General features: G+C 40.2%; 1 protein-coding gene across 1 annotated transcript in view; it reads right to left on the minus strand.

The window, feature by feature from the left end:
- Positions 1-5250: 5250 nt before the first annotated feature.
- CACNB2 (calcium voltage-gated channel auxiliary subunit beta 2) overlaps positions 5251-14969 on the minus strand; it is a 765511-nt gene continuing 755792 nt past the window's right edge. The window contains exons 12-13 of the mRNA XM_030199481.1: positions 10580-10765; positions 5251-6408 (exon numbers count right to left, since the gene is read on the minus strand). Of these exons, the coding sequence (XP_030055341.1) occupies positions 5914-6408; positions 10580-10765 (681 nt within the window). The 3' untranslated portion in view covers positions 5251-5913. The remainder of the gene's footprint in view (positions 6409-10579; positions 10766-14969) is intronic.

Raw genomic sequence — 14969 nt, forward strand, 5'->3', positions numbered from 1 at the left:
GATTATTTCAAGGTATCAAAGTGTATCTCAAGCATAAAATGGAACAAAACTGGCAAGACTCCCTTAGGGACAGAAGGGTACTATAGCTCTGGTGGATTTTTCTATGCATATTTTGGCGTGGTGCCTCTCAGTCTAATACAGTTGGCTCTCCTCTTGAATCTCTTATCTGTTATCTTGCCTGCTCAAGCTTTGACTTTTCCTGAAGTCCTTTCAGTTTCACTTTATCTACAGCCCTTAGCATGCTGTCCCTAAGACAGGTGGTCTTCTTTTAGGGAATTAGAGCTTTGCCAACGGTCAGGGACATAAATAATTCCTTGTATCAAAGTTCTGTTTGTAATTGAATATCTTCATCACTTCCTTGCTGAAAGTGTTAGTAAAGAATATGACACTTAAAAGACTACAAGGTCCACATAACCTATTCATGTTCCCTTCCATCAACAATACTACTACTACTACTTAGCATTTCTATAGCAATATACAGCCCCACTTTGGTCTCTCACTTTACTCACCTCCAGCGATCATTTGTAATTGTCCCCCACTTTTTTTTCTTGCAAGGGCAATGATAGCCTTTTATTCAAGGAAAGAGAGGAAGGGTGGCAAATATTTTGCGGAATAGGATCTCTTTGTTTCTAGGACCTTGTCAGTTTCTTTAATCTCCATGAATATCCATATTGGTACTGCTAGGGCCAATACCAGCACAAGCAGTATCAACAGGTGCTAAGTATTGGGACAAAATTAGCACATACTCCCAGGCTTCATTTCCCACCAGAAGGTGATGGAGATCAATGTGAAACCAACAAAACTATCCATACTCATTCCCTGTCTTCACTGTCTGCTAATACTTTGATACCAGACTCAACACTGGGCCTCAATATGATGAGGCCCAAAGGAGAGAAAGAAAACAATTAACTCTAAGCTGAAAGGGGTACCTATGGGGCATAGGAATATCAAGGTTAATATGGGGTGACTATATCCCCAACATGCTCCCTAGCATCATCTCCTGAATTCTATCATTATGTTTGCCACTCCTTCCCCCAGCATACCTTTCCTTAAACGCTCTTCCATGCATGTGTCAAAATCTCTTTGAAGAAATTAATGATCCATTGTATTTCTCCCAAATCTATCTCTTTTTGAGCCTCATACAATATCCCCTAGCTAACTGAAAGTGCAAACCATGAGCATGTAGCTTGTAATTTAGAGAATACTAGCAAGCTTCAAGGAAAAAAATAACAACCAAAGCAGAGGACTATACATAAAATGTTCCGGAATATTTTTAATACAACTATTTTGAATATAATTGATCAACAATGATGTATAGTGGATCTGCTGCTGCTGCAACATGTAACACAAGACCATAACCTGTTGATAAGCTGAGAAACATTTTGGTAACTAATTAAAGGAACTGATTAGGAATATCATCGTACCAAAGAAATTGCATTATTCAGAATCAATTGTTAATGCTTAGTAAGTACTACATTAGTATTTATGCTAGTTCATTGATAGCATTAGGTCACTTAAAAAATAAAAAGTCCCCCACACTCATATTCTGTCATTGTAATTTTTGTAAGGGGATATTTTCTCTGACAAGACTCTTCTTGTTATCTCATATTCTATAGTCCTGGCAGTTGGACTGTGCTGTTTTCTCATATCTATATTAATATGTTTATATGTATGCCCAACTGAGGGGTCCTTTTACTAAGCCACATGTCTACGTGTGCCCAACATGCGCCAAAATGGAGTGACCACCCGACTACAGCGTGGATCTTGTGGTAATTTTATTTTTGGCAAACGTCCGATATGCGTGTCTGAAAAATATTTTTTATTTTCGGGCGAGCGTAACGGATGCGTGCTAAGTTGCATTTGGCGCATGTAGATCACTACCGCCTGGTTACCATGTGAGTCTTTACCACTAGGTCAATGGCTGGTGGTAAGGTCTCAGACCCAAAATGGACATGCGGCAATTTTCATTATGCTGCAGGTCAATTTTCGGCAAAAATGTTTAAAAAGGCCTTTTTACAGGCACGTTAAAAAATGGATTGGTGCGCCCAAAACCCGTGCCTATACTACTGCCATTTTTCAGCGCACCTTTGTAAAAGACCCCATGGAGGGGCATAATTGAATGGGGGTGCCCAAATTTTCCTGAGGGCGTCCCCGCAGGACGGCCCTGTGAAGGGGCGGGGAAACAGCTATTATCGAAACAAGATGGGCGTCCATCTTTCATTTTGATAATACGGTCGGGGATGCCCAAATCTCAACATTTAGGTCGACCTTAGAGATGGTCGACCTAAATGTTAAGATGGTTGTCCCCGGTTTTTGGCGATAATGGAAACCGAGGACGGCCATCTCAAAAACGACCAAATCCAAGGCATTTGGTCATGGGAGGAGCCAGCATTCATAGTGGACTGGTCCCCCTCACAAGCCAGGACACCAACCGGGCACCCTAGGGGGCACTGCAGTGGACTTCACAAATTGCTCCCAGGTGCATAGCTCCCTTACCTTCGGTGCTAAGCCCCCAACCCCCCCCCCCCAAAAACAAAAAACCTCACTCCCCACAACTGTACACCATAGCCCTAAGGGGTGAAGGGGGGCATCTACATGTGGATACAGTGGGTTTCGGGTGGGTTTTGAAGGGCTCACAAGTGTAACAGGTAGTGGGGGATGGGTCTGGGTCAGCCTGCCTGAAGTGCACTGCACCCACTAAAACTGCTCCAGGGACCTGCATACTGCTGTCATGGAACTGGGTATGACACTTCAGGCTGGCAAAAAATAATTTTTTTGGGTAGGAGGGGGTTGGTGACCACTGGGGGAGTAAGGGGAGGCCATCCTCGATTCTCTCCGGTGGTCATCTGGTCAGTTTGGGCACCTTTTTGAGGCTTAGTTGTGAAAAAAAATGGACCAAGTAAAGTCGGCCAAGTGCTTGTCAGGGACACCCTTCTTTTTTTCCATTATCGGCCGAGGACGCCCATCTCTTAAGCACGCCCCAGTCCCACCTTCACTATACCTCTGTCACGCCCCCGTGAACTTTGGTCGTCCCTGTGACGGAAAGCAGTTGATGGTGTCCAAAATCGGCTTTTGATTATGCCGATTTGGGCGACCCTGAGAGAAGGACGCCCATCTCCCGATTTGTGTCAGAAGATGGGTGCCCTTCTCTTTCGAAAATGCCCCTGCTAGTGCTTTTAATGTAGCTTCTCAAAGATTTCAAAACTTGCAAAAGAATCAAATAGAAATACTTCAGGCAGGATGGAAAACCTACATCGAGTGAGTTTTAAATCCAGGTCTGGAGTACTGAAGACCAAAAGGGGCTACATGGAACGGCATTAACCCCCTAATTCTATAAAAAAATGCACCTGTAAATTGAGCGTGTGCCCAATTTGCGCACACGTTTTAATTAATTAGCACCAATAATTGGCTTAACAAGCAACTATTGGCACTAATTAGATTTAATTAACACGTACATGCCTAAACAGAACGTGTAAGAAAAGTGGGAAGACCATTGGCGGATCGGGGCGTGACTTTTAGTTAAATATATAATTATAGAATAAGGGGGCTCTGTGTCTAAACATAGGCATGGATATTTGCACCATGAAGCACTACTTTATAAACTGCACCTAACTTTAGGCACAGTTTATAGAATACTACTACGCGCTTTCTTGGCACCAATTTTTCAGATGCCATTTGTAGAATTCCCCCCTCCCCCCCCCCCCCCCCCCAATTGGACATGATACAGAAACGTGGAGTGTGTTCAAAGGAAATACCTTTCACAATTGAGCTAGCTGAGTGTTATGGATTCTGCTGCATAGCTAAATAAAAAAATAGACCGATATGGGACTTTAACAGCAGAAGTATTGAAACACAAAGTCCTTATTGATGCACTGAGATTTCTACATGTTAAAATCAACATGTACATTACAGCCACCATTTATACAGTATAATAAATAAATACATCCATTCAACAGTGCAACAGGTCTACTTACCTACTAATATTGATCTACAAAGGAAGTTATGAATACACACAAATGCTTACAAATAAAATTCTGGAAATAAATGTTACTGTCTACAGATATGCACGTACAGTTCCCAAAGGCTGTTTATAAGAAAAAAAATGGTTCAAAATTTCGGCTTTTCAATTTTGTAAGAAACGATTTATTCAGTGGGGTGTATGTGATATATCAAAATCTGTAATAAAATAGTTGGAACTCTTCCTTAAACTGGGGTTTTTCTATTACTCAAGAATAATATATATTAATGAACCATAAAGAATGCCTGGCAATTAAAAGGTCCATAGAACTCCAGATAAAATATTTGAAATTATTTGTAGATATAAACCAATCCGCACTGACTAAATACATATGAACTTACAAGTCGTTGCATTAGACAAGCTCTGAAAACTATTATGAAGTTTTTGTTGCTGGAAGTAATAGACGTTTAATCAATACAGGACAAGTAACTATAGTGTTTAATCAATACAGGATAAACAGTAAGCTGGGTCTTAAATAAATAAGGTCGTTCAGGTTGTCTTACATAAATCTAAGTTCAGACACAACCAACTTGTCAGACAATCTGTAAGTCCCAATATGTACTGCTGATAAGGGCCTTAGGTAGGCTTTACCTTTTTGTATGGATTTAAGGACCAAATCCTGTAGATGCTAAGAGAATGTAAGCCATAACTCTTTCATTTGTCTAAAACAATCATACACATGTATGCACAGAACAATACACATCATATGTTGGACACATGGTAGCACACAGAAAAATGACTCAATCAGGACATGTTTGGAAATTGTGTATACTAATGTTTCAGCTAGGCCTCAAACCTTGGCACACACATTTGAAACTTGTGCAAATTCAATCTTTTTTGTGTATGCAAATATATGATAAAGTTTGTAATCACAGATAATAAAATGCCTAGATTTAACTTAGTTGCAAACTTGCTAAATTAAATTAGTTTCAGTTAATAGAAACTGATAAGCAAATTCACCAAGTTGTCATTAAGATTGTAAAGTGTTGCAGTCAGTTAATTTGAAAGTCTTTATAAAATATGTATAAGTGTGTGTATATATACACACATACTCATATCTATATATAGATCTCTCTCTAAATATAGACATAGAAAGATAAATACATAGATATATGAATATCTCTATTTCTCTGATCTATGTATACTGATATATATATTACAAAGATATCCATATATCTCTATATATCCATACATATCTGAATTTTCCTATATAGATATAAATACACATATACACATATATATATTTACACACGCACACACACATACATACACTGAGTACACAGTACCAGTACATAAAAAGTAGATTGTGACTTCATTAATCCCCTTGTACGTAAGGCAACGACCGAATTCTGTCCCCAAACCTAACCAATTAGAGGTACAAGAGATATTGTCCCTTAAATCAATATGGTTACATCAGGTGCATGCATATAAAAATCAGAACAAAAAAAATGTAATTTCCTTTGTGCTGATTCTGGTTTGCTAAATACATTGGAGGTTATCAAATCTCAATTATGTTTTAAAACAGAAACACCTTGATGGCAACAGATATTGTTCAAATGGCAGCTGCCAAAAGAGCTCAAATAAGCACAATACACCAGACCTGTAGTTGTACCATGCTGATTTATAACTATAGCACTAATGAAAAAATAAATATATATAGAGAGAGCGAGTCTATTCTTTACTACGCCTATGCAAGCAACAGAAATGCAAAGCAAATTACAGAAGGTTAGTAGGGGCCTTATTCAATAAAGACTTTATTTTCCTTAGGCACAGACTGGGGAGACTCTTTTTTGAATAAGGCCCTATATTTTTTGCAGAACAGAATCTAACGATTTGTTAAGGGGTAATTTTATATAGGACTTCAAGGAAACACAAAGGAGTCAGTGTCTCAAAAGTTATTGACGGATATAAACATCTCTGTTCCAATCTCCTGTATCATTACGTTTCTTGGATACAATATCCCCATCCCTGTCGCAATATCGATCTCTAGATTTATGACGACTTCGTTGTCTATTGCATTCATTGTGGTCCTGTTCTCGATCATGTTCCTTTGATCGATGCCTTGATTCCCTGTGTCTACGGTCAGTGTCCCCGTGTGACTCATCTCTACAATTATGATCCCTGTGAGACTCTTGTTGGTCACTTTGCTCAAATGAGTAGTCATCCTTTGGCTCTGTATATGCTGAATCTCTGCTGTCTTGCGTTTCAGAGTCAAATGTGTCCTGCCGGGAAAGGCTTCGGCTAACACCACTTCGGTGATTGTGATGGTGTGCTGAAGTGGAAGAACGATATTGGGACTTTCGTGTGGGTTCAACATGTGTGTCCTCTTCTGCTTGGGATCTGGCTCGTTGGAGTGCTGGATAGTGATCCTTCTGTTCTCCTTGGGTACCCTAGTGAAAATATACATCATATTATTTCTTTCATTTCAAAGGGTTACTAGCAGGATTGAGCAAACTTCCGTTGACTCAGTTGAATCAGATTTACTTGGCCCAGCAAGAATCTAATTCCAAATACTTGAAAAACAAACTACTAGTCTACTCGGACGTCTTCAGTTACTGACAAATTTATATCTGGCAAAGTGGATTCTTGTCCTCAAAACCTCATGCCTCAATAAATTGAGTAGTCTATGTGATACCTCTACCTCTTTTGTAACATTTTCTACCAGATTTATAATACTCATAACAATAAAAAAGTGAGTCACATTTTTTTCAGTTTGTACATATATAAATAAGACAAGAGAGTTTTATTACTACACTAAGAAAGCATAATACCTGGTGAGTATGATGACCTGAAATCCTAAGTATGGTTTCACTTACAAGTTAATGACCAGACCTGATCCAACAATTACACAAGACTAGGCAATCACCTACAGCAGCAGCTTCTTATTGGCAGCAAAAAGCAGGTGCAGTCAAAGCAAAACAATAGATCTTGGCAGAACCACAAAGTGAAAGAATCATCAGAATATACTTTTAACCTGCCTTTTTATAGGATGTCTGTGTGATGATCATGGCTCTTGTATTTGTGACAATTATAAAAATCTGGGGGGGGGGGGGGGGGGGGGTGCAGGCTAGGGGCATGAAAACTAATTGAGGTAGGGTGTAAGCTGCTCGTCATCTAACGACTGAACAAGTTTGCATCAGCTCATTTTTTTCTGTTTTAGATCATTTATAAATGTGTACAAAAGCACTGGTTCCAGAACATATGCCTGAGGAATTCTACAATTTAACCTTCACATTTGAAAAACCCTACTCTCAATTTTCTAAAGTTTAACTATTTTCCACTTCAGAAAAAGTCATTGCCTCCTATGCCTTGAATTTTAAATTTTTTAGGAGCCTCTGACTTCTGAAAATCCAGATACCAGTTAACAGCACTAATAGTAAATCTGAGAGACTAAGATCATATAACTAAGTCAATAGACAGTATGGACTGTTAATCCTGCTACGGTAATCTAATACAAAAAAACTGAAAAACAGCCAAACACAATCTCAAAGGGTCATATGAAAAGAGATTGCACAGCAATAGCTAACTAGTGGGAAATACCCTCAGAAACCAAGGTCTTTGCCAAGGTCTGAACACTAGGACACTGATATCTTCATGAGATTTTTTGTGCTTGTGATCTTGTCTCATTCATAGGGTATAATATCCCACCTGTTTTCAAACAAAACTATTCACAACAAAACTAATAATTTGAAAAACATAATCAAAAATTAAAAACTAAACATTCCAAGCTTAGCATGAATAAACTTAGCTTTTTCAAGGCTGGCTTGGTAACCCCACAATCCAACTGTTAACTTTCATTTGTTCAACGGGGCCCAAATCGTTTCACCCACATGGCTTCATCAGGAACCACAGTTTTTACATGGTTACAGGGGTATACATTTTCAGCCAACTGAACTTCTCAGGAGACCAGCGCTGATCTCCTGAGAAGTTCAGTTGGCTGAAAATGTATACCCCTGTAACCATGTAAAAACTGTGGTTCCTGATGAAGCCATGTGGGTGAAACGATTTGGGCCCCGTTGAACAAATGAAAGTTAACAGTTGGATTGTGGGGTTACCAAGCCAGCCTTGAAAAAGCTAAGTTTATTCATGCTAAGCTTGGAATGTTTAGTTTTTAATTTTTGATTATGTTTTTCAAATTATTAGTTTTGTTGTGAATAGTTTTGTTTGAAAACAGGTGGGATATTATACCCTATGAATGAGACAAGATCACAAGCACAAAAAATCTCATGAAGATATCAGTGTCCTGGTGTTCAGACCTTGGCAAAGACCTTGGTTTCTGAGGGTATTTCCCACTAGTTAGCTATTGCTGTGCAATCTCTTTTCATATGACCCTTTGAGATTGTGTTTGGCTGTTTTTCAGGTTTTTTTTGTATTAGACTAAGATCATACCCAATGTGCCCTGACTTACAAGTGAGACTCATTTCTGTCATGGCACATGCATGACCAACTAATTTGGATACACTGCCTAGGAGACATCAGGAGGTTTCACTAATTTGGCTTCTTTGGTGTTTCTTGGAAATGTAATTGCCATACTTGGAAAGTGTTTTACAAAGGTAAGCCTTGGATGTACTGTGGGGGAAATGGCACAATCTCTTTAGAAATGGCAAGAAAAACTTCCAAACTGAAAATCTTCTGAAATCTCTGGCCTGCCACTTTTTATTATTATTGCATATGGACAGACTGTGGCCCAGACATTAAGGGGGACATATTCAGCCTGTGGTGGTAAGCAGCTTGCAAGCCACTTCCAGCCGGAGACTGACCTAACCCCAATATTCAGTTATATCTGCTGACTCAGAGGTTAACGGAGCATCGACCAATATTCAGACAAATGTTGCAAAAAGTTATGATTGCTGTTTTGCTGTCCTAACTTTATGTGGTTACTTAGCCAGTTAGCAGACTGAATATTGACGCTAACTGGCTAAGTTGCCACTCTGCCCGACCCACTCCTAACCTAGTTGGTTAGGGGACGGCTGGTTAGCGAAGACAACTAATTATTGCCAATGCATATAGGCAGCTGGTTCTCTCAACGGGGTTTAACTAGGCAGGAGCCTCTCCAGCCCGGTTAATCCCTTTTGAATATCGACCCCTGAGTGACATAGAGCTCCCTTACCTTGTGTGCTGAGCCCCCCAAAGTCTACTCCCCACAACTGTACAACACTACCATAGCCCTTAAAGGGTAAAGGGGGGCACCTAGATGTGGGTACAGTGGGTTTTGGGTGGGTTTCGGAGGGCTCCTATTTACCACCACCAGTGTCCTCCTGCCTGAAGTGCACTGCAGTATCCACTAAAAACTGCTCCGCGGACCTGCATACTGCTGTCATGGAGCTGGGTATGATATTTGAGGCTGGAAAAAATGTTTTTCAATTTTTTTTTTGGGTGGGAGGGGGTTGGTGACCACTGGGGGAGTAAGGGGAGGTGATCTCCAATTCCCTCCGGTCGTCATCTGGCCAGTTTGGGCACCTGTTCGAGGCTTGGTCATGAAAAAAATTGATCCAAGTAAAGTCAACCAAATGCTCATCAGGGACGCCCTTCTTTTTTCCATTATTGGCCGAGGATCCCCATCTGTTAACCACGCCCCCGTCCTGCTCCCTTGAACTTTGGTCATCCTCGCGATGGAAAGCAGTTGAGGATGCTCAAAATCGGCTTTCGATTATGCCGATTTGGGCGACCCTGAGAGAAGGACGCCCATCTCCCAATTTGTGTCGGAAGATGGGCGTCCTTCTCTTTCGATTATACCTCTGATAGGCTGATTCCTTTGCTTTTTTATGGGAAACAGAAGATTGATTAACTTCTTCCAAAAGAAGATCACAGGGGCTATGCAGAAAAAAGAGGTGGTTCAAACTTAAACCTACACAAGGTAGAAGCCTCGAATGGGCAAAGAAAAACTGTATGTTTGAGTCTGTATATCCCCTTGTATGATAATGTTACCTTCTGTGCAGCCCAAATAGATTTCCAAGTGTAAAGTACAGGTGTTTTTCTACCCCAACTATGTCCCAAACTGATTCGTTTATCAGAATTGCCATTCCAGAAAACAAACATTTGGCCATACTTTATTCACAAAACATCAGGAATGATCTCATCTCTCTGTAGTGTAGTTTATCCAAATGCAATGGGGTCACTGCAACAACATTGTTCTCTCTTCCCTCATCCTTTTAAATCTCTTCTGTAGCCCAGAAACTAGAGCTCTGCTGTTAGGTCATCCATCCCACATACATCTGTACTAATGATTTTTTTTGAAATATTAAATTACAAAGGGCAGAGGAATCTTGCCTGAATAAATTGTGCTATATAATTCTAAATTATAAATGTAGCATTGTAGTGAGGCTATGAACCTCACCCCATTTAAGGCCTGACATTAAAATAGTCTCACTTGTGGTGGCTTGCTGCTTGTGGGCAGTAGGGATAAGAAAAAGAATGAGGAGAATGAGGCCAGGAAAAAATGGAAATGTTTGCAGAGAAGTTGGAGGCTAACTGTAAGGGTGACAAGAGGTTAATTCTCTCATTTAGCAACAACTGCATCAGATAGGTCTTAGTTAAAAAGGCAAAAGAAAGAAGAAGCACCTGTAAGCTGGGTGGTGGTGCAGGAGTGATGGGAAGAGCAGCTGGTGTGAGTGCCCGGGACAGCAGTGGGTTGGGGAGATGAGTGCTGGGAGGATGAGTTGCTTTCCAGTAGGCTTCCAGATAGTCTGCCAGGTGTTCACATGCGTCTTCCAGCTGATTCTCATCCAGAATGACATCAAACATTTCCTGTGTGGTAAAACATAACAACCACTTCTTTTATGTTTAGATCAACTACTTAAGGAGGAAGTTATCAATGTGGGCTATTGTTAAGGAAGGTTATTTTACTGATAACCCAGGTTATTAGTAACCGGGTCTCTTTGTATAAAATGTGACCTGAGCTAAAATAACACGAGTTACAGGTAAAATAACCTGTCTTAACGGTAGCTCAGATTGATAACTATCACCTATTTTAAAACTGGTTCAAACATACATTAAAGCAGGCAAAGTTCTGGTGTAGCTATCTAAAAGAAAAATTAAGGGGTCTATTTGCTTAGCCATGGGATAGCAAAATACCTCAGTGCTAGAATTTTGTTAGAGTTCATTAAAAACAACAATTAGGTGCAGATTCTATTTATGTATAGAGTGGCTGGGACTAGAACTAATAATACCTTATTGAGACATTTGGTTAAGGGAGGGGAGGAATGAATTGGTGGGTTGTAGTCAGTTTAACCAAACAGTATTTATTGATTTATTTATGACATTTATATCACATATTATCTTGAAAACAAGCATGTATTCAATGTGGCATACAGTTTAGATTAAAAATACAAAGTTTGAATTTCAACAATAGTGAAGTAGTATGATGAAGTGGCTGAGAGTAACAGATTAGCAAATAAACTACAAATAGTTTACATTTTGATAGATTCACAATACAGAAAACAGACAAAATTATCAACTGGTTATTGTTATATTAACTAATGTAATGAATTCTGGAATGAATGGATCGATGCTCTCAATGCCAATGCAGTCTTTGATGTCAATGCCGCTGACATCGAGGACATGAACCTGGCTCCAAAAAATCTTCTCGCGTTGAGCCTCTCTGGACACCTGAGTCCTCTTCTTCATCCAAAGACAAAGAACACAGTTGACAGGGTTATGGTCGGGCCCTAAGCACTGAAGACACCAAGAATGGGTGTCTATGCCAGAGATTGTCCGATTGCACTGGGTACAGCGCTTAAAGCCACTGGGTACTTTAGTGGACATGGGAGGAAAAACTTCTGCAGCCAAAAGACGCAATAAGGCACCAGAAAAAAGTAAAGGGAAAGATCTGACCAAAGACTAGGCCTAAAAGTGGCCTAAGTCACGAAAAGTAAAGGAAATTTTAAAAAGGGGAAAAAGGAACTAAAACTGTATGGAAAGAGAAGGGGACCGAAGCCCAGAACAGGAACAACAAAAAAGACGTAAAGAAAAACAACTGCGGTAATCACACCCTTGTGGCAAGCGGGAAGGCACCCATGCATGCACAGAAGAGCATGTCTCATGTTCCACAAAGCTCTATTAAGCTTCTTATAAGCTCCAGACAAGGCAACGCCGCAACGCCTTGCTCACTTGTGATTGTCCTCGGAGAATAGTTCTTTATAACTACTGTTCAAAGCTCCATTCAAATTCTTATGAGAAATCCTCCATACCCTAGACTGTGAATGTCATCTCGCCTTCTACTTAAAAACAGTTGAGGAGCATAGTTATGAACGTGGGCTACCATTAAAGACATGTTATTTTACCATTAACTTGTGCTATTTTAGTGCAGGTCCCATTTTATGCAATAAAACCTAGTTACTGATAACTGGGGTTAACAATAACATAACACAATGGTAGCCCAAATTGATAACTCTCTCCCTTGTTTAAGAAGAGATTTTCAACCTTTTTTGTTTCACGGCACACTTATACGGTGCTAAAAATGTCAAGGCACATCCCCACATATGGTCCAACATTTTGTCATCTTCCTCCCCCCAACCCCCACACATGGTCCAGCAGGTGACCTTCTCCACCCCACCCCCCCACACACATGATCCAGCATTTTAGCTTCTCTCCCTCCACCCTAACAAATGGTCCAGCGTTTTAGCTTGTCTTAGCCAAGCCCCACAAATACTTCAACATTTCTCCCTCCTGACCCCTCTCCAGCTGGCGACCAGGCATCTCTCCTTGTCTCTCTTGACCCCCCCCCCCCCCCCCCACCAGCTCATGCAAACCTTGGAGTCTTCTTTATGATGTTTCCCACCTATGTGGAAGCAGGAAGTAACATCAGAGAAAAGGCTCGGGGGTTGGCATGAGCAGGCTGTATGAATTGCTGCTCACTGCTGGCAACTGCTAGAGAGGAAAGCTTAAAAGGTACACTATGTTCCACAAATTAAGCAGGCCCAACTCCCACGGCACACTTGTGGAGCAGTCATGGCACACCAGTGTGCTGCAACACACTGGTTGAAAACCCCTGGTTTAAGAAAACAACTCAACTTTTCATCTCATCAATTCTAATAGAGCCTAGTACATCAGTTCCAAAAAACAAAAAACCTCAAGCAAACAAGTTATGTGACCACGGTTATGCCTGGTCTATGGCTGGTATAACTGCTGTCGCATACATGTAGGCAAACCAATATCAATTACGATAGCATTCAATAATGGAATATGCCATTATGGAATAGGTTCTCACTATGCAGCATTGGGGTACCTAAAAGGAAGTACCCACATATAGAACTGACCCCAAAGTTTTGAGCTCTGGTTCAGCAGTTCCTCCCCCATGCTGCCAGATGATGTCATCCACTTGTGTGCCTTATCAAGTGGATGACATCAATCCTAGTGTTTATGGAAAACATTTGTTACAGGTGAGCAATATTGCCTTCCCTGAATAGCACAGCGTGTGAAGTTTCTTTCCATTACCGTTTGGCTTGGTAATGAGGTTTTCTTTTGTATGGTTTGCACCTGATTTATTTTTAGTGCTCAGCTGCAAAATGGCCAAATATCACATTGTGTTAACATGAATCTAAAGGGAGAAACCTCAGGCTACTGGCCAATACTTAATAAGTTCACATCTAAGTTAGATATCCCTATGTGAAGACAAGATGCAGTGCCTGATAGAAACCCTCACTAAGGGCCCTGTTTACTAAGGTATGCTAGCATTTTTAGCGCGCTAAAATTAATGCGTGCTCAATGCTAGAGAAACCCATATATTCCTATGCGCGTCTCTAGCATAAGCATGTGCTAATTTTTAACACACACTACAAAACGCAAGTGTGCCTATAGCGCAGCTTAGTAAACAGGGCCCCAAGGGAAGCGAGCGAGCACCACTTCTGGAGAATAAAGCATGACATTATATTGTTTAGTTTCTTTTTATTTACATGCACATTATTTTGTAAAACTGTTTAATTAAAACTATAATGCTCATGTCTGCAAGGACATGTCGGATCTTACAGATCATTGGCTATTGAATATGTTCCATTTCCAAACCTTGCATAAGTGACACTAATAGCATAACTCACAGCAAATAAAGGAGTTTATCTCATTTGTGCCTGAAATTAGCCTTTTCTAAGTGGATATTTAAAACATTAATTTGTGAAAGTGCATCGGTCACAGGTAATAAGTGAAACAGAACTGATCCTGTACTTTGTTCAGAATTCAAAGCGATGTATTCTCCCAACAGGAGAAAATACACCTTCTACTAAACAGTAAAGTGACCTGGAAGCAAGGTGGACATGAAGATAGCTCTGTGCTTCTGCTGGGACTATATTTATTTTATGCTGCAGCAGCAAGACAGCATGCTATCAGCTTCTCTAAGTCAGTTGAGAGAAAATGGAGATATGGTGGCATTACTGAGTGCTTTATTGCTGCTATTCAAAAATACATGAACCCCATGCAAAGGGGGAAGGGGATACTTATTTTTATTGTAAGCTAATTTAGAACCCTAGGAAAAAAAAATATATAGGGGCAATTTTCAACCTGCCCATATCACTGCAAAGTCCCTTGACTACTTTTTTACCTATTGTGATTACACCAACTTTGAAAAAAAAAAATGCAACCAATACTTTTTTTTTTGCATGGAAAATAATGCACATAAAGGCATACTAGCATTTTTAGTGCATGCTAAAAGTAAGCACATTCTAAACGTTAGAGATGCTCATATATTCCCATGGGCATCTCTAGCATTTAGTGCGTGTTAATCATTAGTGCACACTAAAACCGCTAAAGTGCCTTTGTAAAAGACCCCCATAGATTTGAAAATGCAATCTACACACATTTCCTCTCTCAACGTAAACACATTGCAGAATCATGTGCATGGTTTTAGCCAGCTTAAGAGATTAGCAATTCTATAAATTGACACTCACATTTGGGTGTCTTTGTGACTTCCATTGTTATTTTTGTCTGCTTCAGTCACAAATGCATCATTCAGCAGATAGGA

Source organism: Microcaecilia unicolor, chromosome 1 (genome assembly GCF_901765095.1).
Source record: "Microcaecilia unicolor chromosome 1, aMicUni1.1, whole genome shotgun sequence".
NCBI lineage: Eukaryota > Metazoa > Chordata > Amphibia > Gymnophiona > Siphonopidae > Microcaecilia > Microcaecilia unicolor.